The sequence below is a fragment of the Macaca mulatta genome, chromosome 4 (genome assembly GCF_049350105.2).
Source record: "Macaca mulatta isolate MMU2019108-1 chromosome 4, T2T-MMU8v2.0, whole genome shotgun sequence".
NCBI classification, from domain to species: Eukaryota; Metazoa; Chordata; class Mammalia; order Primates; family Cercopithecidae; genus Macaca; species Macaca mulatta.
The window spans coordinates 9,881,131-9,907,266 of record NC_133409.1 but is presented as its reverse complement, the minus strand read 5'-3'; the positions used below and the strand labels follow the sequence as shown (position 1 = coordinate 9,907,266).

At 40.1% G+C, this 26,136-nt stretch overlaps 1 protein-coding gene across 2 annotated transcripts in view; it reads right to left on the bottom strand.

Annotated features, from left to right (window-relative positions):
* PRKN (parkin RBR E3 ubiquitin protein ligase) overlaps positions 1-26,136 on the bottom strand; it is a 1,373,216-nt gene that overhangs the window by 892,246 nt on the left and 454,834 nt on the right. For both annotated transcript variants that reach the window (XM_015137330.3, XM_015137331.3), the window contains exon 3: positions 19,324-19,564. In XM_015137330.3, coding sequence (XP_014992816.3) covers positions 19,324-19,564 — 241 coding nt within the window. The remainder of the gene's footprint in view (positions 1-19,323; positions 19,565-26,136) is intronic.

The following is a 26,136-nucleotide window of genomic DNA, read 5'->3' as shown; positions in this document are numbered from 1 at the left end:
TGAAGAAAATTTTTGACATTTATACATTTTATATCTGCAAAACAGCTATTTTACCTTATTGAAAACGATACTTCAATGGTTTTAGATTTCATGCTCAAATGGACCAAAAAACCTTCATTTCCAGGAAGTACGCCTCATGGACTAATATCCCACAAGATAGTTCCTGAAGTCAGAGAGATCTTGAAATCTGCAACCGGGGTTCTCCACTTTTTCCCCTTTCTCTTTTCTGAATTTGTGGGTTTGGTTTTGCTTAGAGCACAGACTCACAATAATCTATTCCCCTTTGGTGGCCACAGTGATTGGGAATTGCCTTGACGGTCTGACTGGTGATCTCTGGATCTGGATGACAGAGCTTTATTCTCTGTTGAATAAGAGACAACAGAGAATGTGTGTAAATCACTTGTGTTTGCTTGTCTCTTGGTGACCTCAGATCAATTAAAAATTTTATGCCCACTGGGGAGGAAAACAGTTCTTTGAGGTCTGGACTAGTAGGTTTTTGTGATTCTGTCTTCTTTTGACCCATGACTGAAGGTGTAGGACTGAAATTATAAATTCCCTACATGGCTTTGTGTCTACGTATCTGTATTTCACAAAAGCTGTTGCCTCCGTTGTGTGAAATGTTTCCCTGCTTGTTGCAGGCTGAATTATGTCAAAATTCCTATGTTGAAGCTGTAACCCCCCAGTAGTACCTCCTAATCCAACTGTATTTGATTAATTGTAATGAGGTCTTTAGGGTGAGCCCTCATGCAGTCTGACTAATGTCCTTATGGGAAGAGGAAATTTACACACCAGACACGTGGGCACATAGAGGAAACCCCATGAGAGGATGAGGGAGAAGACGGCCATCTGTACACCAAGGAGAGATGCCTACAAAGAAAGCAAACCTACGACACTTTGATGTTGGACTTTTGGTGTCCAGAACCAGGAAAAACAGATTTTGGTTGTTGAAGAAAAATAAATAATGACATCTACAAATGGAATACCACAAAAATTCACAGAAAATAAAGAAAGCAAACTCTGAATACATCAAGTGTTCTAGACTTTTAGGGAAAAATTTCCTCTTATAGAAACTGCTAGCTCAGAAATCCAATCACATACATATGGTGAATCTTTGGACAATGGAACAGTTTTAATAACGTGAGTTTAAGAAAGAAAAAACTTTTTTCTGATTTTTCAGTGTTAAATAGGTGATAAAGTTTCTATTTTACATTTAATCAGGTTGGGGTTTGGTTTCCCAGAAAGAGCGTACTTAATCTGAACTTCTTGTACTTCTCAAACTATTTTTCAGTCACATAATCTTGCATTACACTCACATAATTTTAAAGGTTTTTGAAAAATATACATTTGTATCTGACTAAATAGAAGTCTACTTCTGGCAAATTTTTCTGTAGTAGTTTCTTATATCTTTATATATAACTTGCAAACGTGGATTAATCTTCAGAAAGCTAGATAATTTATATTGAGGCTGAACAGAAAAGCAATGATGAACAGACATCATAATATTTAGCTTACATATTTTTGGTCCTTTAGTTATACATACTATAGAATGGCTATACTTTTGTGTCATGTTAATTGTTTTATTTTTGCTGCTTTAGGAATCTGTGGCTCTAGAAAATTGTACTATCTAGATTTATAGCTTTGCTAGTCTGCTAAAATGTTTGTGTCTGACAGGCACTTTTCTGTCATGACTTTCCAGTGTCTTCGTGAAATCAAAGTTCTTATTTTGATTACAAGTTATAATTGGATTGGGTGGTTGAGAATTAAATAGAAGAAACAGTAACAGAAAAATACAATTATTTATCCAAAGTAATGGGATGAGCTTTCTTTTTCAAGAACGAAAAGAGTAGGATATTTTTGCCCTAAGTGTTGGTTTGTACCCGTATATGAAATGATACCATGAAAGATAAAACTTGAGAGAACACAGCGAGTTGTGGAAAATTTGAGGGAAGTGAATTTTAATTGCTTTTGTTTATAACACCTACGTCTGAAAAGAAGCGATAAAATGTATTAAAATTCACCTAATTTTGATTGGCTTATTTGTGAGATAAATTAAGGGGGGAAAATGATCTCATAAAACCTATGTTTCCAATGCATTAATGCAAAATTAAAAGTAGTCTTTTTCTTGGTTGAATTGATAAATTCATCTTAGAAATCTTACCAAGGCATAGTAAAAATACTATTTTTCCCTTTTATGTGATATGACCAGGAAGCAGAGATTTTATAACCCCCCAGAATAATATCTACTTTGTGTTGGTTCTAGCATAGCGTTAAATAAAAACATAAAATTATGAAAGGTAAAGTTTCCTCACTTGTGAATGAATCAGGATTCCTTGCAATCATATTACATTACCAACAATCATTTTCCAATACTTTCTTGTCAATTTGACTAAATCGATAATTAAATATTTGTCTTGAGGCACCTAGGATTTTATTATAGGCAAATGACCAACTCTACTCTGACAACTACTTTAATTTCCCCCGAACCCTATTTAAATTTCAGATTTAAAATGTAAAAATATAGACCATAAAAATTCAAGAATATAGTTTATACTTAAAACTGGCTTTAATATTTCCCACAGGCTCCCTGGAGAGAGGAGCTAGAAAGCCTTAGGTTTGTTTCGAGGGCTTTGTATTTCTTATTAGCCTCCCCACTATAGAAGAGCTATGGAATGAGCTGCCAAATCAGAAGGACGCTCAGCCTTCCCTGGGTTCAGTTTGTATATATGAAATGTTATGCACAGAAGTCTTTTTCTAATTTAACACTTAATGGGAAGACTAAAGAGAATCATCAGAGCCCATGCTGTCCATTATATGTTCTTACTCTCCACAGAAACATTGATCAAACTCTTATAAAATAATTATGCACTGTGTCACAAAGGGGAATTTTACACTTGTCATTCTGATATTGCTAGTCACTGTAATAATTGATCTAGCCTTTCATTGGTATCAAACTGGTTTCTGTCTCCATCTCATGTTTGCCTGTGAATTGTGCAATAAACCACAGGCCTGGGGTTGTATCTTCAGCATATACTCCTGTCTGCAGACCTCTCAGAAAGGAGTGTGCCAGGTACTCTGGACTACTGACACTTCAAAGAATAGACTCTTGGTTACTGGCGTTAGAGTTGACATCAGCTCAACAACTTTCAGACTGGACCACGGAACGAATCAGAATTTCCAGGACTTATTTCAGTCTGGAAATAGATGTTCTTCATGAAACTAGCACCTAATCCAAGATCCAAAAAATAACAATTAATTACACAAGAAGAAATGAACGGATGAGTTTAATTATGGCTACTTGTTTTGAATGCTTTTAGTATTGCACTTAATATCTATTTTTATGGATATATGAAGATCTCTTTCTTCTCCATCGATATCACCTTGAATATAATAGACTATTGCTTTTGCATATAATTTTTGTTTGCTCTGTCACCAGGCTGGAGTGCAGTGGCATGATCTCGGCTCACTGCGACCTCTGCCTCCCAGGTTCAAGGAATTTTCCTGCCTCAGTCTCCCGAGTACCTGGGACTACAGGTGCGCCACTACCACACCCGGCTAATTTCTGTATTTTTAGTAGAGACGAGGTTTCACCATATTGGCCAGGATGATCTCGATCTGTTGACCTCGTGATCCGCCCGCCTTGGCCTCTCAAAGTGCTGGGATTACAGGCATGAGCCATCAGCTGCTTTTGCATATAAAATTTAAAAAATTCTAAGTAGTGTCTGATTTTTACCATCCTTAGAAAGGCAGAAAGAAATACTTTTACTGATTCGCCTTACTTTTTCATTACAACATAGTTATTTACATAGGTTCAATTAGGATTTGTTCTCATCTTACCAGGATACAATTGAACAAATCGATTTTGCAACAAAGAATACACGTGGATAATTATATTTGAGAATAAATCTCACTTCATCAGATACAGCTGTATGCTAGTCCAGAAAACTAACGAGACACATAGACAGTGCTGATGAAGCCCAGCGGACAAATCAGGTTTACTACCTGGCTATTAGAGTCCTGTTCCTGAGAACTTCAGGAAGAGAGAAATCCATCCCAATTTATATATACAGTGCAGGCAAAATGTGATGGACAGAATGTTTTGGAATTGTTTCCCGAGCTTTGAGAAAGAAAAGCAAATAATAAAGGCTTTTAAAAGTCAAATCTGAGATTTCTTAAAAAAAATTTTTCAGGCAGAGTTAATTATCTGGGTAAAATTATATGGCTATAGATTTGTAAAGGAAAGCAGGCCTATCTGGTTAATTAACAGTCTCATTGGAACTATGTAAAAAATGAGGCCATGTTCGATCTGGATGAAAATAGCATTTTTCTGTGATTAAAACAAAACAAAACAAAAACCTTTGTGGGGTAGGCGCAGTGGTTCATGCCTGTAATCCCAACACTTTGGGAGGCCAAGGCGGACTGATCACCTTGAAGTCAGGAGTTTCAGACCAGCTTAGCCAACAGGGCGAAACCCCGTCTCTACTAAAAATACAAGAATTAGCTGGATGTGGTTGCAGACGCCTGTAGCCCCAGCTACTCCAGAAGCTAAGGCAGGAGAATCGCTTGAGCCCAGGAAGCAGAGGTTGCAGTAAGCCAAGATCACACCACTGCACTCCAGCCTGGGTGACAACAGAGAAAGACTCCATTGCAGAAACAAACAAACGAAAACCTTTTTGATTATTTATAAGGGGGGAGGGGGGGAATGGAGTGTAAAAAAATAGCCACAACTAGGCCAAACAGATGACTAGATGTCCTTTTGATGCAGCATTGAGCTTGTTTTCCTATTGGCAGGGAGTTGTACCACTTTGTAGAGGCTAAGATATCTTGTACATTTTTGTTTGGTAAAGATTTCCATCCAGTGTAACAGATAACCCCAAAGTCTATGGTTTACACACATCTATTTGTTACACACATACACACACACACATACAGGAAAGAACTTTTCCTTTAATGAGTACACAGAAGTACAGAGAGTAGTATAATCAGTAACCATCCCCCAGATTCAATTATAAATCATGTGTAACTAGCTGGTTGTCCCACTTCCACTGATCCTAAGATTGATCACATGGCATCAGCCAGATTCCCTTCATTTATATCAACCCATTCACTTTCATCTAATTGTTTCATCTATTCATATCTGTTGGCAGAATAAAGGACTTGCAAAATGGTGAATATCTAATTTCGCAATTGCTTCTCCAATTATTGTCTGAAACTTCTCTGTAAAGAAAAATTTTCCTCAACTCCTAGGGCCATTTGGTTACCTTGAAATAGAATTCTTACAGGAAAAGCTAGATAAACCCTTACTGTTTTCCTTTTAATTATCAATTTCCTAAGCAAGATTTTAGGGCTCTAGTTATTTCCAGGAGTTTCTAATGCATTTCTTTTACAGCAAAATTATGAATTTTTAAGTTGTCAATAACTTTTTTGTCTTAAGATTATACTGTTTTCATCTTGGATTATCTCATCTTGGGACACTGAATCTTCATTAGCCCACGTGTCCTTCAAGTATGTCCCTCTGCATTTCATAATCTCCGCTAGCTTTCACATAAGATAGCCACACAAGATGGGCAAGGTTCATCTTGCGTAGGATTTGTCCCAGGCCTAGAATCTTCTCTTCTTCAATGATTCCTCGTCTTTTTTTAGTTAAAAACAGTATGAAGAGACTACAGTTTGAGTGGCCGCAAACTTACTCCTGGTTAATGGGTTTAGATGAATGATCCAGACACTCTGATCTAAAAGAGGAGAGAGTGGGAGGATCGGGAGACAGGAAAAGACTGGCACATGAAGTGTTAAAACTGGCTGCTCATCAGAATCACCTGTGAAACCTTCAACATAGGGATTCTCAGGCCTCAACCAAGGCTTATGGAATATGATGATCAAAGGGAAGCCCTAGGTTATGTAAAAGGCCCTCAGGAAATGAAGTCACTCTGGGGCCCACTAGGGAGGAGGGCTGAGTTACAGTCTCCAAGAAGCCACATTTCCAGACCTTGGGATCCAGTACATTAGATACTTTTAGCAGCTGAAGAATTTCATATCTTAAACAGTAATACATATTCATTCTAGAAAGTTCATATAAACCAAATATTCAAAATAAAAATAAGTCACAATCCCATCACAAGAACAAACTGCTGTTAAATCTTGCATCTGTGTTTTAATATTTTTCTTTAGGTATGCATATGCACACATGGGGATACATATACTTATTTTTTAGAGTAAGATCATATTCTACTCAGCAATTTGGAATTGAATTTTGTCATCTGGTGTCTTTGCATGCCATTAAATAATATTCTAAATGTCATCTTCAATGGACACACAGTAACCCATTTTATAGAACTGCCAAACATTCAGAACCTATGGTTGTACCTCTCGATTGTTTTCCATTTTTTACTAATATAAACAACGTTGAACATCTTTCTAATTTATTGTGTACATCTGTAATACAATTTTATCATAAACTCTGAGAGTATAAATGACTAAGTCAAAAGGTCAAAGTTGCATTTTCTCTTGTGAGAGTTCTAAAATACTTCCCTATCAGTTTGAAGTAAGAGAAAAGTCTAGGGCACATGAAAAGAACTAGAAATGAAGAAGAAGGGTGCACAAAGAGGGAAGGAAACATGCTAACTGTTATCTTTTAGGGCTATCACACATTGAATTTTAATGTTTGGGGAAATAACCAATGTTGCTGTTAGGAAGCTGGGATTCAAACATGGTAGCACCAAATGATACATCACTGTATTGGGGGCAGGTGCAACATAAACCTCCCATGGATATTTGTCAGGTGGAGAATTTAGGACAAGGTTTCCCTATTTGTATATAGAATTTTGAAATCAGGGCACCTTCTAATGTTGACTGTAATGCTTAAGTCATCTGTCTGTCTCTGACAAAGAGCTAGACCCCGCTTCAGGAATGCAAACTTCTCCCACTGCTATGCTCTGACTGTTTCTGTCCTCAAACAATTCAGATGTTGAAACCTAATCACCAGTGTGATGGCATTCAGACCTAAGGAACGTAGAGGTGATTAGATCGTGAGTATGGAGCCACCGTGAATGGGATAAGTACTCTTACAGAAGATGCCCTGGAGAGCTGCTGTGCTCCCTCCACCATGTGAGGGCACAGCTGGAAGGCACCATCTATGAACCAGGAAGCAGCCTTCAGCTGACACCAGCTTTAAAGGCGCCTTGTTCTGTGACTTCCCCGCCCGGCATCTAGAACAGGAAGAAATAAATGTCTGTTGCTTATAAGCCACTGACTATTTTGTATTTTGTCACAGCAGCCCAAAGGGGCTAAGACCCCCACAATTGGGAATCTTGGATTAGAATGAATTATATTTCCCATTTTCAAAAAGGTTATCAATGAGCGAATAAACAAATGTTGTTTTCATTCATTTAACACATATTATTAAGTTACTAAGCATCAACGATGTGCCCAGCACTGTGTTAGGTACTGCAACAGCCCAGAGTGAGAGGAAGTGCCCCTGCTTCCTGGAGCCTGCCTTCCAGCAGGGCTGCTACCACCTGCGTGTGCTATTCTCATGCTCAGGACGCTGTTGTATACTACAGTAACCTGGTAAATTGACTATGTTAAAAGAGTACTTTTTCTTTCTTCACAGAAACAAGAAAAATTATTTGCTGTGGAGTCCAAGAGAGGAGCATATCTATGGAAATGATAATTGAAAGAGAAACTGGAAACATCACCTGTATGAAAAATACTAATGGCTCTGTTAATGAAACAGGGATGCTGGTGACAACAGGTGACAAATCTAATCTAATCTAAACTAATCTGTTTCTCCATAATAAGTAGCAAGTTCCAGAAATGTGCAATCATACAACAGCACTAAATGACTGCTGCCGCTTGTCACTGAAGATGTCCATGTTTTATTGGGATATAATATTTCTTCTTGGCATGAAGAGAATGGATTAAGTAAAAGAAAACAAGGTATGGTTCTACTTTACCAGCACAAATGGACAAATCCAAAATAAACAACTGTTACAGCAATTATTCTAATCTTATTAATTAAAATATGCAAGGTATACTCATTCTCATTTTCATAAAAGGAAATCCTAAATGGTCAATTAGAAGTATGTTTCCTCACTATTTGTAGGAACTTCTAATCCTAGAATTCTTGGTCCACCGTTCCCCAAGATTGTATTCATTTGTTAAATATGAGACACCACCAAAACTGTAATGATGCCACAATGGAAGAGTTAATGAAGTAAAAAAAAATCAAATGAGTCAACTCTTATTAAAAGAGAGGTGACTTCATATCCATCAATTAGAAATCAAAGAGTCTGGCTGGCTATTTATCATCAAAAATCTTTTATTGGCATAAAAAAAGTCCACACAACAAGCAGCTTTTTAAAATAACTACTCAGGCAAGAGTATCACTCACCAAGCTGGGACTTTATGTTCTTTGTGACAATAAAGAAATAGAATGGCAAACAATAATCTGTGAATACTTGTAAATCATCTTTCCTAAGCTATCACTCTAGATTAAAATATCTGCCTTAGTTTTCAGGAGGTTAGAGAAGAGTGTCTTATCTCCGAACAGCAGAACTTCATGAAGACGCAGACATACCTTCCTCTTGCAGCTAAGGATGGATGGATCGTCTTTGACCCAGGTAAAGATCCATGTACTCGAATCATGAAAATATCCAAAAAGATGGGCTGGGCATGGTGGCTCACACCTGTAATCCCAAATACTGGGAGGCCAAGGTGGGCAGATCACAAGGTCAGGAGTTTGACACCACACTGGCCAACATGGGAAAACCCTGTCTCTACGAAAAATACAAAAATTAGCTGTGCATGGTGGTGGGCGCCTGTAATCCCAGCTACTCTGGAGGCTGAGGGAGGAGAATTGCTTTAACCTGAGAATTGGGGGTTGCACTGAGCCGAGATGGCACCACTGCACTCCAGCCTGGGTGATAGGGTGAGACTCCATCTCAAAAACAAACAAACAGAAAGAAAGAAAAAGAAAAAATCCAAAAAGACACATTAGCAGGACTCAGCTTCCATTGTGTCGTTTGATGCACTGGCCAGTTGATTCAATCTCAATCTGTGTTCACAGTCTTCCTGCTCACTTAGAAGAAGAGCTCTGTCTGCATTTCATGATGAACACCACTTGCTGAATGCAAACTTGTTCCTAATTGCCCTGATCCTTCATCCATTGCCAGAGCCAGCTTGGTTAAGTCCCCTGTGACCTATATCTGTGATCTGTCCCTAGCTAATCTTCTCTTTCACAATACGAAGTGGGGCACATACTCATCGCCAAAGGGTCCTTTGAGCAAGTCCCAATAGAAAATGTATCCACCTTTCGGATGAACTACTCAAAAAAGAGTACTACATTACCTAACGTAAAATGGAAAACAAATACATATGCCATCCATCATTTAGGGCTGGGAAACAACGAAAATGTAATATTCTAGAAAGACAGCCATAGGAAGTATTATTCCTCATGCCGCCCATCATTATCATAGAGCACCCACTATCCTAATTTAGCTCCAAATGTGTGGTGGAGGTGATCAAAATTTAAAACTAAATAAACAAAGAGACTCATACAAAAAATAAAACAATAAAATAAAATAAAACAAAACCCTGACCTCAAAACTATGGGGTTGGGACCTAGCACCTGTTCTGGGGGGAATTCAGGCAGGTGGCCCTGGATCTGTAAACCTAGGTAGTATTTTAGAGCATGAGCACAATATTGGGCCTTTGTACATGTGAGCCAGAAAGCAAAGGGATAACTGAAATGGATAACAGTTATTCAGCACTTGGTATATTCCAGGCCTTTTTCTAGGCCCTTGTCATGAAGTATCTGACATAAGTTTCACAAGTTAGGTACTTTTTCCTTATCTCTATGAGAAATGGGGAAACTGTGGCCTGGTATGTTTAAAAACAAAACAGTGCACTATTCACTTGAGGATATTAAAATGAAGGTTACTGATTCAGTCGGTCTGATAGGAGGCCAATGATTCTGCATTTCTGATAAACTCCCAATTGCTGCTGCTGGCCCACAGACCACACTTTGAACTGCAAGAAAGTAAATCGTCTGAGTCCTAGAGGTAGCAAGAAGCAGAGCCAAGACGGGCTAAGTTGCTTGGCTCCAGGGTCCACACTTATTGCCAATCACCTTAGCATTTGCATGGCAGACACGTCATAGCCCAGGTACCATGAATGGGCTCAAGGATTCGAAATCAATGTCTGTCACCCTTTTTGACTGCATTTTCTAGCAACAAAAATCCTCTATTAAGTGCATAGTATATACCAGGAACTGTGGTAAACACTGGTTCAAAGGATTTTCATTTAATCCACTGAAGTAAATTATTGGCCATTTGATTCCCTTCTTACAGGAAGCAAATCACAACCCCACTGATGGACTGGGTATTCTAGTGAGTTTAATTATCATGCACAGAAAAGATTGAGCATTAATTTTCAAAGAATCAGAATCTAATAACACACCTCTAACACCGAAGGTAGTCAATTTTTGGGGATTGAGGAAGAATTTTAAGATCTTACAGAGCATCAGACGTACCATTTGGAAAATTAATTATAGTCAAATAGATGTAGAAGGTGTAGGAGTTTCGGCCTGATTCTGTGAAATTATCAAAAAGTAATCTAAAAAAGAATGTAGTGATATTTTCTTTGTCAGAAGGGTTTCATTTTCTATTCTAAAATAGATATTTTGTTAATTCTGTTTTTGTTACATAGGTAGAATACAAATTCCTGATTTATGTGTGAAATGTTTGGATCATACAAAATAACACCTTCCATTAAAGTTTCACAAAATTTCCATTAGTTCTTATTATTCAGAACAAATTTAGAAAGACTGGAAAGAGTGTATTACGGAGAGTTAAATTCTAACAATTTGAAATGTTTTCTTTATCTTCCCTTCAAGAAAATGGAATCCAGCAGCCTGCCTGCATTTTTGGCAGACTCTGCAATAATTAGAATGCTCTCATGATTCCCAAGATGGACCTCCCCAGCTGTAAACACGCTGCCTCCGCGCTCATTCCTGTTAAGTGCAGATCTCCCCATCTTGGCATATGGACAGTGTCCTCTGAAACACTTCAGAGTTGGAAGAGTAAAAAATGTAAATGATTTGCTTGATTGGCTATTTAGGCCTCCAGGAGAGGGACACCCAGACACTACCATTTGTAGAGGCCTCTCGTTAGAAGAGCACACTGTCCAGCCAGGCCTCATGGAGTCTTGAATGCAACATCCCCTTTCCCCTTTAAATCACAATATGACTTTGCAGAGGTGACTTCAGAAAAATCAAAACATTTTGAGGCTCCCTGCAGGTACCCTATTTAACTTCAACTACCAATGTTGGCATTTCTCATCTACTCTCCCCCACAGTTACTATTTGTTTATGTTTCAAAACAGATAACCAAGCACAAAAAGCAAAACGATTCCCATAGAGGCATGAACCCAAACAGGCATGAACAAAAGCACAGGTAGACGGGGCCAGCCTCTGCCTGTGTTGCCCACTTGGGGCATCTTGGGGCAGCATGGTATTCCTCTAGACAGCTTTTGTCAATTGCATGCTGACGCTCCTTCCAGCTCTATTTCATACTCCTTTTGTAAGTATATAAGCAAAAACATGGGACCGGGTGTGGTGGCTCACACCTGTAATCCCGGCACTTTGAGAGGCCGAGGTCAGTGGATTACCTGAGGTCAGCAGTTCGAGACCAGACTGGCCAACATGACGAAACTCCATTTCTACTAAAAATACAAAAATTGGCTGAGTATTGCGGCGGGTGCCTGTAATCCCAGCTACTCAGAGACTGAGGCACAAGAATTGCCTGAACCCAAGAGGAGGAGGTGGCAGTGAGCCAAGATCTCCCCACTGCACTCCAGCCTGGATGACGAGAGTGAAACTCCATCTCAAAAGAAAGGAAAAAATATGCATGGCATGAGGAACACTTTCTCAGACACCAGAAGAGGGAGTGATGGACACAAAGTCACAGCAGCTGTGACTTTTGGCATTCAGAGCTCTTGAGGGCAGGAAACCCACTCTTCCGACTTCATAGATCCTCTCAACCTATCATAGATTCCAGGAAGCTTGGCCACCGGCACGGGACCTAATTCTTTCCATCATCTCCAGTGTTGCCTTCTTGTCTTTCAAAGCCAGGCTCAGGGTCTGTCTTTGCTTCTCACTCCTCTAAATCCCCATATTACTGTCACTGTACCCATTTTTTAAAACTTACTCCATTTCACCTTGTGTATATGCATTTGCCAAACTGTGAGCTACCGGAGGATCTTGTTCCTGCTACTAACCTTTGTATCGCCTGTTCCAATCAATGGGTTTATTATACGTAAGAATTACTCAGAAGGCAGCAGATTAAAACACATGTGAGTGGTGCTCATTGACAAGTATATGGCCCCAAGGGATGGTTGTCTCAAAGGACCCCTCTGCCAAGCTCTGCCTTCCTCAGGGCAGGGCTGTTGCTTACTTTCTGAATACCCAAGGCACACTCTACCACGTTTTCCATATGCAATTATTAACCATGTTCTCCTGCCAAATGTGACTCATAAGAGTTGAAGAGCTATAGGAGTTACATTTCACATGGTGGATAAAGTTTTTTGACAGTATGACAAAACTTTATCTCTCGTTACCCACGTGCCAGCCAATGGAGGTAGAAAATGTATTAGATGATTGACTTGAATTTGACGAGTGCCCCTTACAAGTGTAAACAAACATGTTGCAAGTAATGACATGACCGTATGTAAAGCACTATAAAGAGGAAGGAACACACTTTTGGAGGCCAAGACGGGTGGAACACCTGAGGTCAGGAGTTCAAGAACAGCCTGCCAACATGGTGAAACCCGTCTCTAATAAAAATACAAAAATTAGCCAGGCATGGTGACGTGCGCCTGTAGTCCCAGATCCTCGTGAGGCTGAGGCAGAAGAATTGTTTGAACCCAGGAGGCGGAGGTTGCAGTGAGCCAAGATCACGCCACTGCACTCCAGGCAACAAGAGCAAAACTCCGTCTAAAAAAAAAAGTAAAGAGCAACTAGTTCTGCATCTACAGTAGTGTACAAACTTCTTGGAAAAGATTTCAGGATTTTCCCCTAATTCAACCATTCCTCCCCCACCAGAAATATGTGAGGCTGTCAGACCTCTCACTAGAGTGCAATATCACTTTCGGTGTTTTCCCCTTTAATATTGAAAAGGGATATTACCGTAAAAATTTCAGTGTTGGAAGAAAGATTAAAATCCTGGCAAAATAATAATGTATTTTTCATTGTTTTATGTTGATATTAACTCTAGTATGACTGCCAAAATTTTGGTTTTTTTCAAGGAAGATTTACACAAGAGGCAGTCCTTACAGTTGTGCAAAACAAGAAATTCATGCCCTCTGGCTTAAAGTCATTAGCATGTATAACACACATTTTCAAGTACTTGAGATTTGGTTTTGGATAAAATGAGAATTAAGTCTGAAGCTTATCACTTTATTCCATTAGCAGGCCTCCGTGACTGATTAGCATTTGGCAGGTGTTAGTTAATATACAATCCCAGAATAATTTTCATTTTGTACTTCATTCAACCACTAGCAAAAAACTGTTGATAAAAACATATTCTCTAATAATTATCATGTATCAATGGCGTATCTCCAGAGCTCAAGTCTTAAATTCAATTGTGTTTATTTAAAATTTCTAAAAATATTTGTCTATTTTTATATTTTTTCTATTTAACCTTTACAAGTCATATTTCAATAAACTTATTCTGGCACATAATGCAGGAATGTCAAATCTTTTGGCTTCCCTGGGCCACAACGGAAGAAAAATTGTCTTGGACCACACATCAAACACACAAATAACTGGTGACCTATAAACAAAAATCACAAAACAAAAACAAAAATACCTCATAATGTTTTTAAACAGTTTATGAATTTGCGTTCAAAGCTGTCCTAGGTTGCATGCGGCCTGTGGGCCATGGATTGAAGAAGTGTGATGTACTGTTTCCTCAAAACTAGTCTCTTTCATTTAGCAAGAAGCAAAAGGCCTATTGTATAGTGAATTGTTCTTCCGTATAATTAAATGCTTTCTTAGTAAGCTAGACAGTAACACTCAAAAAAACTGGAAAACATTACCAAAGTTTTTCTTTTGTTTTTCCAAAAGCAAAAATTCTGAAAAAATAGTATACCATGTGATACAGAGTTTTAAAATTTGACTACTTGGCTGAAATCAATTAATATGACTCTCCAAAAAGATCCATGTTAAGACTATATCTACTTTCTAACCAAAATGTCTACAGGAAATGGAAAAGTTCCTTTCTTCTGATATCCATATTCAGGAAAACACAGGCGACTGGACACTTTACGTAAGCTCTGCAGTGAGACAGTCCCCCTGGGTAAGGCCTGGATGGTCTGGGTCGGTTCCTCAAGTGGTCTGTGTAGTTTCCTCATCTATAAAGAGGATATGAACATGGTCCACCTTACAGGGCTGCAAGGAATTAAAAGAGATATTTCAAGGAAACAGGTTTTCCTATACTGCCAGGTTTGCAGCAAGCACTCACCCATACTGCCTCCAGGTAGGACCCGTTCCCGTTGTTCTGGGCAATGCGGCAGTTCTAGGATTTGAAACCTTACGGGTTGTGTTGCCTCCACCCTTTCCTCCTGCGGTTCCTTCACGAGCAGCCAGCGTGAGACTTCCTGAAGTCAGATCATGTCACTCCGTTGCTCGAAAGTCAAATTTTCTCAACAGGGTCAAATCCTGGACCCAGCGGACCCTGCCTGACCTCTCTACCCTGCCCTTTTTCTGACATCGTCTTCTCCGAGCTCCACCTGTTACAAGCTCCGCCCCACACTGGCTGCTGCGTTTTCTGGGCAGGGCCCTGCCTGGGGCTCACGAGTTGCTGTCGCCTCTGCCTGCGCACAAATGGGTGCTCCCTGAGGGTACCCTCCTCACAGGTTAGCTCATCACATAGGCCTCGCGGCTGCCGTGTATTACAAAAACTCCCCACCAATACTCTTTGTCCCCTTTACTCTGCAGTTTCTCCACAGAACACACACTTACTAGTTGGTTGGGTGTTTCTTTATTAGCTTCTGCTCCAAGCAGAACAGCGCTCCGCTCGGGCAGGCATTTTGTCTGTTTCTATTTTCTGCTACATCCCAGTACCTGGCACTGTGCTTGGCACAGAGGAAGGACTCAGTCATTATTCGTTTATGTAGTTCATTAACTGTATGCTACTAGAGGGGCCTCCTATTTTTTGGCTAGGTCCAATGACTTCAGCTGACTGTCAGGAGATGATGAATGGAGGCTCATTTAGGAAACACCAGCAACACGTGCAGGTAATTTACACACAGGCACCCTGCAGCCCAGGTGCAGCTCAATGTTCTTGTTCACAACATAGTAAAATAGATTTTATTCACTGACCATATTTTAAGCAATACTATTTTTTACTATTTAGGGCAGTACTACTTAAAGCACAGCCCCTGGGCCCGCAGTATTAGTATCACCTGAGAGCTTGTTAGACCTGCAACTTCTCAGCTTCCATCCAAGGCCAAATGTTCTGGGCCCAGGAATCTGTGATTTTATAGGTCCTCAGGTGATTCTGATGAGCACTAAAGCTTGAGTGGCACTGCTATAAAAATTACTTCAATGACTCATTCTAGTTCTTGGACGTCCTCTTACAAATCTTAGTGTGACATGCTTGCGTTCTTGGTACCAACCGTGTAACCAGTTATTCATGTACATCATGTTGTCACCTCTCATGTTAACCAGTTATCTTTTGCCAACTAAAAAGACTTGAAAGGCACCTTCTCGGGTTTCAGAAGTTTCCACTTGTTTCAATAACATGTGTGGCTACAGCCCAGCTATTCACCCGTTAGAGCCCTCCCACATCCAGCCAGCACTTATATCCTTCGAAGCTGAATTTGAAGACTCTGGAAGTACAGAAAATTGGAATTTCTTTTAATCTGTTTTTCTGAGGCAGAGGTTTTCAATCATTGTATAACCAAGGATCATTTGTGTCTTTCCAAACGACAGATGTTGTATGTGTTTAATATGTGAAGTACGTAGACAGGAATTGTCTCAGGCTTCTGTGGTTGGCTCGGTGTGTTCACCTCTCACCAACCTGCCTCTGTTCTCCCACCCAGCATCCGATTGTTGCATGAGAACAACACGTAGGATCCATAATTGTAAGACTGGAAAATCGTAGCGATAGGGCAGAGTTTCTCAGAGTGTAATCAGTAGCAACATTTTGCGGCCTCTACCCCCAGACAAATACATCAGAATTTCTGGTCACAGAAAAGTAATGAAATAAGATTTATTTTTTTTCTTGCCATTCTGGCCATCAAAGAAACATGGAAAAGCATGCAAGATAATTCTGCACATGGCAGTCTGTGACTCTCTGCTCTAGTAACTTTACGCTATAATTTTTAGTGAAGAAAAATAATCATATAGGCATACTGTTTGCATATAGTCATTTCAAATCATTCCAAAGTCGTAACTCAAACCAAGAATGAACCAAGACATTTGAAGAGATGAAGTCTCATTTTCTCTGTATAATCTTAAATAAAGCATTCGTTCTAAAAGCTAAATGCACAGGAATTCTGATGAATGACTTACTATGTTTACAATTTTAAGGAATTTAGTAAACATGTCTCACCACTCTTCTAAGAGATTTTGAGGAAAACTACAGTTAACTGGACAAAAACTCCATCCTCAAAGAGATTCAAAGGCGAAGTCGGAACTGGAGTACAAACTAGCAAGTAACAAGGGAGAGTCCTAAGGGTTCTGAAAAGGATTCCTTCCGGTTCTAATGAGTAGGAGAGGATTACTTGTAGTTTAGTTGTTAGTTTAACACAGAGTTAAATCTGAAAGTTGACCTGGGATAAGCCATGTCTCTTTTCCCAATCCTTTACAGATGCAATATAACTACACAGAGGCCTTTCAGTAGCAGTATGTAGGGTACCAGGAAGTCACCCCCAGTCTGTAGTGGTGCAGGGAGAAGTGTATTAGGAGGGCACCCCTGCAGCCCCCAGCTGCACCATGTAGAGTTGCCTAAGCCAGTCCCTAGCCTGCAAAATGCACAAAGCTGGCAGACCACAAGACAGAGGGGTAAATGAGAAACATGGTGATCAGAGGTAAGATGTGACTCAGACATGGGTGGAAAGTAAAGGTGAAACAGCATGTCATCATAGGCCACACAGTACTCTGAAAGCTGCTGTCATTTACCGCATTCCACACATTTACTAGAATTTATTGTCTATTGTTTGGGTGGAAATAATTACACATTTCAATTTAAAAATAAAGAGAATATTATACATTTAGCAGAATTTTCTCAGTGCCTACTGGTACTTCAGACCCTATATAGAGAGAATACTATATTTTCTTAACAAAAAATTATGGTCTAGAGAGAAAGACAAAAAAAGTCAATTGAAAATGTCAATAATTCTAAGTTCATTCTCATAAAAGAAAATTCTGGAGAAGACCAAGGACAATTTTATGATAAAACAAAATAAGAAGAGTCAGATAAATATGTTTGATAAGATAGTAGAGACAGATGCACTAGGAAATGGATTAACGAATGTGAATATGTACAGAATATGATTATTGTGCTAAAATTGTTTTTAATATTCAGTAATAGGTAAAGGTTTAATTTTGTTCTAAACAATGTGATTTTTTTATTTTTAGTAAGAATTTTATTTTGGGAAATCAAAGAACTAGTAGATAGGTCTACTAACATAATAAATCCAATCTGTTACACAGTTGGTACCACTTTTGGTTTCAGCCCTACATTGGGGGACTTGAAACATATTGCCTATTGATGGGGAGGGATGACCGTACATGTTAGACATCCAGAAAAAATGCATAAATCTCAAAGAGGTGGTCTAAAATTCAGGCTTGGATACTATCTTCTACGGCAAAGGAAGAAAGGGAGAGGAGAAGACAAGAGTAAGGTTTGTTACGCAGATTATTAAGTTGGTGGCTTCTCAAGAATCAGAGTCTCCAGAGACTCTGTCCTTCTCATCCTAGTAAGGAGAGGGAGACACCCTTACAAATGGAGATTTCCTTGGTAGATATAAATTTCCCTTACAAAAGGGTGACTTCCGCTCTGTTTTTAGAGCTTGTCCTATGTCTACTGTTTCTCAAAATAATCAGCTCAAAATAATACTTATGCTAACATGGCATATTTTGGGGTGGTATATTCTGGTCTCATACACCCTCAAGGTGGAATTTTCCCTTGTTTGGTTTATAATGTTGGAGCACTGAGTATCCTTTAGTAGGGCTTGTTTTTCTCTAGAGGTGTCAATGTCAGAATGATCTTCTACATACTCTGGTTGAAACATCAGAATTGTGAGGAGCTTGGGTTTGATATTTATATTAATTTATCATATCCTGGATCACAAGGGCATTGCAGGGGTTTAGATTTATTTCATTTTTCCCCATTTTTGACATTTGTTTCCATTTCTCAGTTTTTCTTTCCAGACCTGAGGTGCCCAGCTCACATGAAGCAGAGCCTCTTTCCCTCCCACAGTCATCTCAAGATCACCAGAGCATCAGCTAATGCCTTACTTTCTGGGTTTATCTACTCCTGTATTTAAAGATGTTGCTTCTACATTTTCACTTGTCCTTGAAAATTATCTTTTTTTTTATTTTTTGCAAGCTCATTGAAAATTTTTAATTCCTTAAATTTTATTTAGTAATTTTAGTGGGAGGCATTTCTTATTACGTCAGGCTTCCATCTTGCAGGTCCCAGAACTTTCTGACACTGTGAAGGCCATACCAGCCCACAACTGCCAGGATCTATTGTATGTGGGAGGAAAATCAACTTCTACCCTGTAAAGTCATTGTGATTATTTTGTGTATTCTGTCAGACACAGTAAAAATTAATTCTATTACACCTTTGACTATTTAGAGAATAAAAGACTAAGAGACACATATTAATATTTTAAAAATAACTAAACAATAACCATCTTTTCCAAAGAAAAGCATTTTGAAATGGGTGGTAGAACAGAGAAGGAAGAATCCTTTCACACTAAGGATGTCATTGCCATTGGAATATGTGGCTTGAGAAACTACAAATGGCTCGATTAGCTTTCAAAATCTTTCTACTTTTTAGAATTTTTCTACATCACTAGAAACATATCTCTTCTATTTAATCTCAATGTGAAAACCTGTTTCATAGTACTTATAATAAATGCATTCTCAAATTTTACATCAAAGTACTCCACCTACAGTGATGTCTCCTTGGAGTGAATTACAGACTCAAATCCAAAACGTATCGACACTAAATATGCACCTGGTGAGGCCATGCTCCATGGAGACTGCACTAAACAAACAAACAGAATGCTCTAATACTCTTAGGGCATTCCAATTACCTGGACTGCCAGCTGGTGGTGAGTCATTCCTGCTGTCAGTGTGCAGAATGACAGCCAGTCCCACAGAGTCTCCTGGGAGGACTGAGCTGCTGAGGTCCACCCGAGTCAAGCTCTGGGGCTCCCGCTCACAGCCTCCCGCCGTGTTTCTGGCGTTGTCGCCTCCAGTTGCATTCATTTCTTGACCTTTTCTCCGTGGTCTCTGAACAATGTGAACGATGCTCTGCTGATCCAGGTCACAGTTCTGTTTGGGAGCAAGGTGGAAAAAAAACAAGGAAATGGCAAACATGAAATGCCAGATAGAGTTTAACTTGTCCTCAGTGTTAGAAGGGAAGGGAAAGTGACATGTAATTGACCAGCTTAGGCACATGTTTGGCCACAGCACTTACACACTACACATGGTAGACAAACAACACTGAACTGGGGCCAGAAACAGAAATTTGGGGATACGTGAAACACAACAGAACGCTGAAGTCATATTCAAAAGGACATGAAATCTACCAGGAAAAAAAAAATTACCAAAGTGGATCTATAAGCACAGTGAAAACAATAATTCTTTTTTTATTTTTTCCCCGAGACGGAGTCTCACTCTGTCATCCAGGCTGGAGTGCAGTGGTGCCATCTCAGCTCATTGCAACCTCCACCTCCCGGGTTCAAGCAATTCTTCTGCCTCAGCCTCCCGAGTAGCTGGGATTACAGGCGGGTGCCACCACGCCTGGCTACTAAAAATATTCTTAAATAATAAAACTGATTGACATCAGAATTGATATGTCATTCTTTTCTTTTTTATAAAAGTACAGAAAGTTATTATCAATTAGAGGGCATTTCCATACAGCATTGGAAATGAATGTGTTTGAGTAGACTCCACACACACCCCTCCACGGGCACCAGAACACACATCGTTACACCAGTGGGGAAGCAAGGCAGGAGCACACTCCTGCCACCCACGGTTCATTCTCTCTCGGTCGATTTAACTATGAAAATCAGCAAACATTTACAAAAAGGTTTTGCATCTATATATTGACACGTAGGAACAGAAGAAGACTTTAACATTTTCTAGCATAAAAATTAAAAGTCAGATTATTTGCCAGGACAAGAACTAGGCTACCCTAAATGGAATTCTAGTTTCAGAATATCTACTACATAGGGCCGCCCGCGGTGGCTCAGGCCTCTAATCCCGCACTTTGAGAGGCCGAGGTGAGTGGATCGCCTGAGGTCAGGAGTTCGAGAAGAGCTTGACCAACGTGGTGAAATCTCGTCTCTACTGCAAATACATTAGCCGGGCGTGGTGCTGTGTGCCTGTAGTCCCAGCTACTTAGGAGGCTGAGGCAGGAGAATCACTTGAATGCCCACCCCCATCCCCCCACCAAAAAAAAAAAAAAAAAAAAAAGAATATCTACTACATAGAAGCAGTTACTGATCTGCTTGCTACCCTTTTAAGACACAGCAAGGACCTTACTCTCTCAGCAAATCGATGTGGCCGGGCACAGTGGCTGACGCCTGTAATCCCTGCACTTCAGGAGGCTGAGGTGGGCGGATCACTTGAGGCCAGGAGTTTGTGACCAGCCAGGGAAACATGGTGAAACCTCGTCTCTACCAAAAATACAAAAACATTAGCCAGCTCTGGTGGCATGGGCCTGTAATCCCAGCTACTTAGGAGGCTGAAGCAACATAATTGCTTGAGCCTGGGAGGCGGAGGTTGCAGCGAGCCGAGATCATGCCACTGCACTCCAGCCTGGGCAACAGAGCAAGACTCCATCTCAAAAAATATAAAGCAAAATAAAATAAAAATTAAAATGAATCAATGCCTTTCAAATACCTCTTGCCATTCTCATTTTAGGAATGCTCCCAGGACACTCAAATGAAATGCATCCATAACTAACAGCAGTAAATGATGCCCTCCCCTGCTGCTTTCTCAAGCTCTTCTGTTGCCTTCACCATCAATGTCCCTCGAACAGTGATGCCCAGCACTCACCAACAATCTGACCACAAATACAACGGCTGGAGTCTGGCTCCTCCATCCAGTACGGCACCAGGACACCCTTTGTCCTTAAATCCCATTCAGACCTCTTCTCTACTCTCACACCCTGGGGCTCCATCTCATCCCCAGGCCCTGTGCCCCTCCCCATCCCCATTCTCAGAGCTCCCAGCCTCTCCCCAGGACTGTTCCTACTCAGCAGGGGCCACTGTTCATCATTCTCTGACTTGAAGTCCTCCCCTGCATGATTTCCCTGGTTCTGTCAGGAAAAACCATCCCCCACATCACCCACTTCGAGCCTTCCCCTCCCACCTAAAAGTCTCATTATCCTCCCATGTTTTGTAATGGGCTGCAAGAGAATCACTATCTTGAATTTCACCTACCTAATCTTTGATATCGGCAAGGCACCAACAGTTAGCAATTCTGTCTCAGAATTACCCTTCACATCTTCAACTCCTTTATATCTCAATATTCACCTCCCCATTTTAGGCCTCCCTCACGATTACTCCTTTTACATCCAATATAGCCATACTCCAGTCCAATATGTACAAGAATTCTGGGTGTGTGTGTGCTACATAATCTTTCTAAAGTGTCTCAGTATTACTTGTAAAATGGACTGTAACATCTCCCATGTTCTTCGAGTGTGTTTGTACTTTTTTCCTTTCTAGATCATGATCTAGATTTGATTTTTTATCTTCCTTACCCCTCCTATATTATATGTGTGGCAGATTAAACTATTCTTCAAAATTATGCACGCCCGTACATTAGTGTGCATACATCATGCTCCCCACTTCCTCTCCCAGTGATTGTGCCCAGCCACTTGAATGTCTTTGGCCAAAGGGACATTAGCAGATGTAATTGGAACCAGGGGTTTGTATTTGTCCCGCTGCTAAGGTCCATCAAAAGAACATCCCTGCTGGGCACAGTAGCTCACACCTGTAATCCAAGCACTTTGGGAGGCAGAGGCGGGTGGATCACTTGAGGTCAGGAGTTCAAGGCCAGCCTGGCCAACATGGTGAAACCCCACCTCTACTAAAAACACAAAAATTAGCTGGCTATGGTGGCGTGTGCCTGTAATCCCAGCTACTCAGGAGGCTGAAGCAGGAGAATCACTTAAACCCAGGAGGCAAAGGTTGCAGTAACCCGAGATCCCGCCACTGCACTGCACTGCATGGAGCGAGACTCCGTCGCAAAAAACAGAACCTCCGAGAAAGCTTCCACCTGTTCACACATGGCCCACACCTGAGTCCAACCCACAGAGGTGACCAAGTGCAGCCATAGTCACAGTATAAAGCAGGGACCTGTAGCTGAAGCCAGCCTGAGGCCATGGGCACCCCCACTGACCTGCAGGCACATGAGAAAGATGGCATGCTTTTATGGCACTGAGATTTGTGCTTGACTTTTGAGCAATAATGGCAGACAGTCCTCGATTTTCCATTCTACTTGGACAAGGTATCACTGTCTATGATCAGCTCCATGTCAGGTAGCACTCCTCTAGCTACACACAGCCTCTAGCCTAAGTCATTTCAAAGAAACTGGCATCAGGATCCGAGTATGCTCAAGGACCTGAGCTTTGCCACAGAAGGAAGAGTGGAGAATTAGCACCCTAGCCTATCCTGAGGTTTCTATCCACATTGTGTCCCTTCCTTTCCATGTTCAGGACTCAGGTACTTCCTGTGATCCTCCTAGAGAAAAGTAACAACTTTCTCCCTCATCTGAATCTAAAAATCTTTGCTTACTGTGCTCTTCTTATTGCAGTGGTTAGAGCTTGGACAGTATGAGTGTGTGTGTGTGTGTGTGTGTGTGTGTGTGTGTGTGTGTGTGTGTGTGTCTGAGTCTTATCTTCCAACTTATTTTAGAAATACTTGAGACCAGCAACTTGGTCATACTAATATTTATCTATCACACAGTGCTTTGAAGCCAGGAGATGTAGAAACATATTTATGAATTTAAAAAGTTTGAAAAAGTGAATGACTGAAGGGAAGTAAGAAAGAATGAAGGAGTGAATGAATGAATGAATATAAACAGTCATGAGCTCAGTGTCCAAAGTGCCACAGAGGGAATCAGCAGAACAAGAAAGAAAGAACATAGAATTTGGACTCAAATTCTATGTCCTTTTCTATGTCAAGTCAAATGGACTTTTCTATGTCAAGTCAAATGGACTCAAGCTCTACATAATTCATTAGCTGTACGAATTTCGGCAAAGGATTCTTCCTTCTCCAGCTTTCTGCCATTGACAATATATATTAACTTAGAAGGCTGTTTTGAAGATTCGAGGAAATGTAAAGAGCTCAGATCCCGATCCGCAATGATACATCGTTGGTAGTATTGTTACCATTTATGAGTTTTAGAAAACTAAAGAGGATGGCTCCCTAATCTTGTACATACATAAGGCCTCAGAATTCTGTTTAGCTGCTCACTTACACAATTCTGTTTGGAAAATATACAGAGAAGGCAGAATGAGAAGGAGCTATCAACGTGACAGTCCTACTGGTAGCATTCCAGCTTTCTGTGAACTAAAAATTGATACCAAAAAAAAAAAAAATCCTATATCATCATATAGCCAGATGCCATGAAACACAAGAAGAACCTGAGTGAATTTTCAGGGATGGCTGAAATGTGACAAATGTTGATGAAATCTAAAAGATTTCAAATCCAGATTTTCCTAATGCTTAGGGTAGAGCTGCAAAGGGGAAATGAAAGTCCTCAAACAGATTTCAGTAGTTACAGTGATCCTAATAGGACACATTTCCCTCAGTTGCCATCCCTGTTTCTGAGATCATTAATTGCTTAATCTTTGACTCTCATAGAAAATCTTGCTGGTCCCAGAAGCGGTGCCTTTGACAGATGGCGTACTCACACACCATGCTGGTTCAGTTCAAAGCCACATTCCATGGACAATACATTGGATACAGTCCAGTTGTACAGCCACGCAAAAGCCTCAAATACTATTTAGCTCTCCTAGTATACAAAACAATTCCTCAGATATGGGAGAAAGAGATTTTCGGTGGGAAGACATCAGAGTGCTCCAATATGGTTTTAAGCTACCCCAGAGCGGAAACAATGTCTTATTTATCTTTGTTTCTCCAATAAATAAAATATTACCTGTCAAAGAGAAAATGCTTAATATGGTTCTTTCTTTCTTTATAACAATATATTAATCCAACAAGTAAGGCAGTAACAAATTCTTTAGTGTAGACAAACCAAGTAGGTATTTCTGTAACCAGGTTTGGTCTTACACTATCAAGCACAGCTGTTGACACCCATGGGAGACTGAGGGATCAGTATCTTGGGCTCTCTGTCTACAGGATCCTTGACACAGAAACATACCAGTATTAACAAAACATCCATGGGGTTTTTTTTTTTTTTTTTTTTTTTTGCCAAATAATGATCAACTCTCATCTGGTTGGATATTATCCAACAATACACAAAAAAATTGATGTATTTTTCTTTTTCTAAAAAGAAGTTCCTTCAACGGCACATAGTTAAGATCCAAATATTTCAGATTCTTCCAAGCACTTAATAAAGAGTTATACAGATGGTCTCTAAAATTATTAATAATGATTCTAAAGTTGTTAACAATACTACATTATTTATACATTGCTTTCAGGAGTTACGGAAATAATTATGTTAGTAATAAAAAACATATATGATATACTCAGCCATATATTGAAATTGTTTATTATTCTCATACTCCTATGAGGGAGTAACTATCACCATCTGCTATGTCTGAATGTGTCCTCAAAATTTATTTGTTGCAACTTAACCGTCAATGTGATTGCATGAAGGGGTGGAGCCTCTAGAAGGTGATTAAATCACGATGGGGCAGAGCCTTCATGAATGGGATTAGCGCCCTTGTAAAGCAGTGCAAGTATTTGGCCTTCTGTCCTTTTTGCCCTTTTAGCTCTTCCCCTCTTCCAGCAAGTGAAGACACAACATGAAGGCCCTCACCAGACACTGAGTGTCAGCACCTTGACCTTGGATTTCCCAGCTTTCAGAACTGTAAAAAGTAAATGGCTAGTTTTTATAAATTACTCAGTCTCAGGTATTTTGTTAGAGCAGGACAAAGAATACAAGACAACATCCATAAAGTGAGTGTGTAAATAGAGCTAGAATTAGTGTGTAAATCCATGAGAACTGTGCCTGGCACCGATAAAGCTGTTTTCAGATTACTTATTGTGGTTGCTGTTGATTCAACTTTACAGAAGACAAAGGGGAGCCACAGAGAAGTTCACGATGGGTTCAACAACACCCAGCTCCACAGTGTGAAGCCAGGGTAGGAACCCAGGTCATCGACCGCTCTGCTGGTCTTCGTTGACTCTGCTGAGAGGAAGTGGGGACTTGGATGAGGCAGACAGACTAGGACAAGTCTACAGGGGCCTATGGTGAAGACCAGGGTGTGGATACTGCAATGGAACCACCCCAGGTACAAAGGAATGATTCAGAGAAGAGCCAGATAGCTGAAATGTTAAAAAATGTGAGAAGACAGGATCTGAGACTGGGCTGTACAGGAGGTAGCAAAGTAAATATGAGTCCAGTGTGATTTTAAAAAGGAAAAAAAGAAAAAAAAAAAAGAATGAAAATAAGAACAAGTGGGTTGTAGAGGAATCAGTGAGAGTATGGAAAGTGAAAAGAAGATGGTATAGGTGAGCGGGTAACACACCTCGCAGACTCCAGATGCTGGTGCTGGCTCAAGGTAAAGTCTGTACCTCTGGAGATCCTGTTACCCCAGGGAAGACAGCACTTATCACATTGTACTATAGTTTCTTTGTATGTGTTGCTCTCTGTTACCAGACAATACTGTGTTTAAGAAAAAATACTGCAACTGTGTCTGTAGA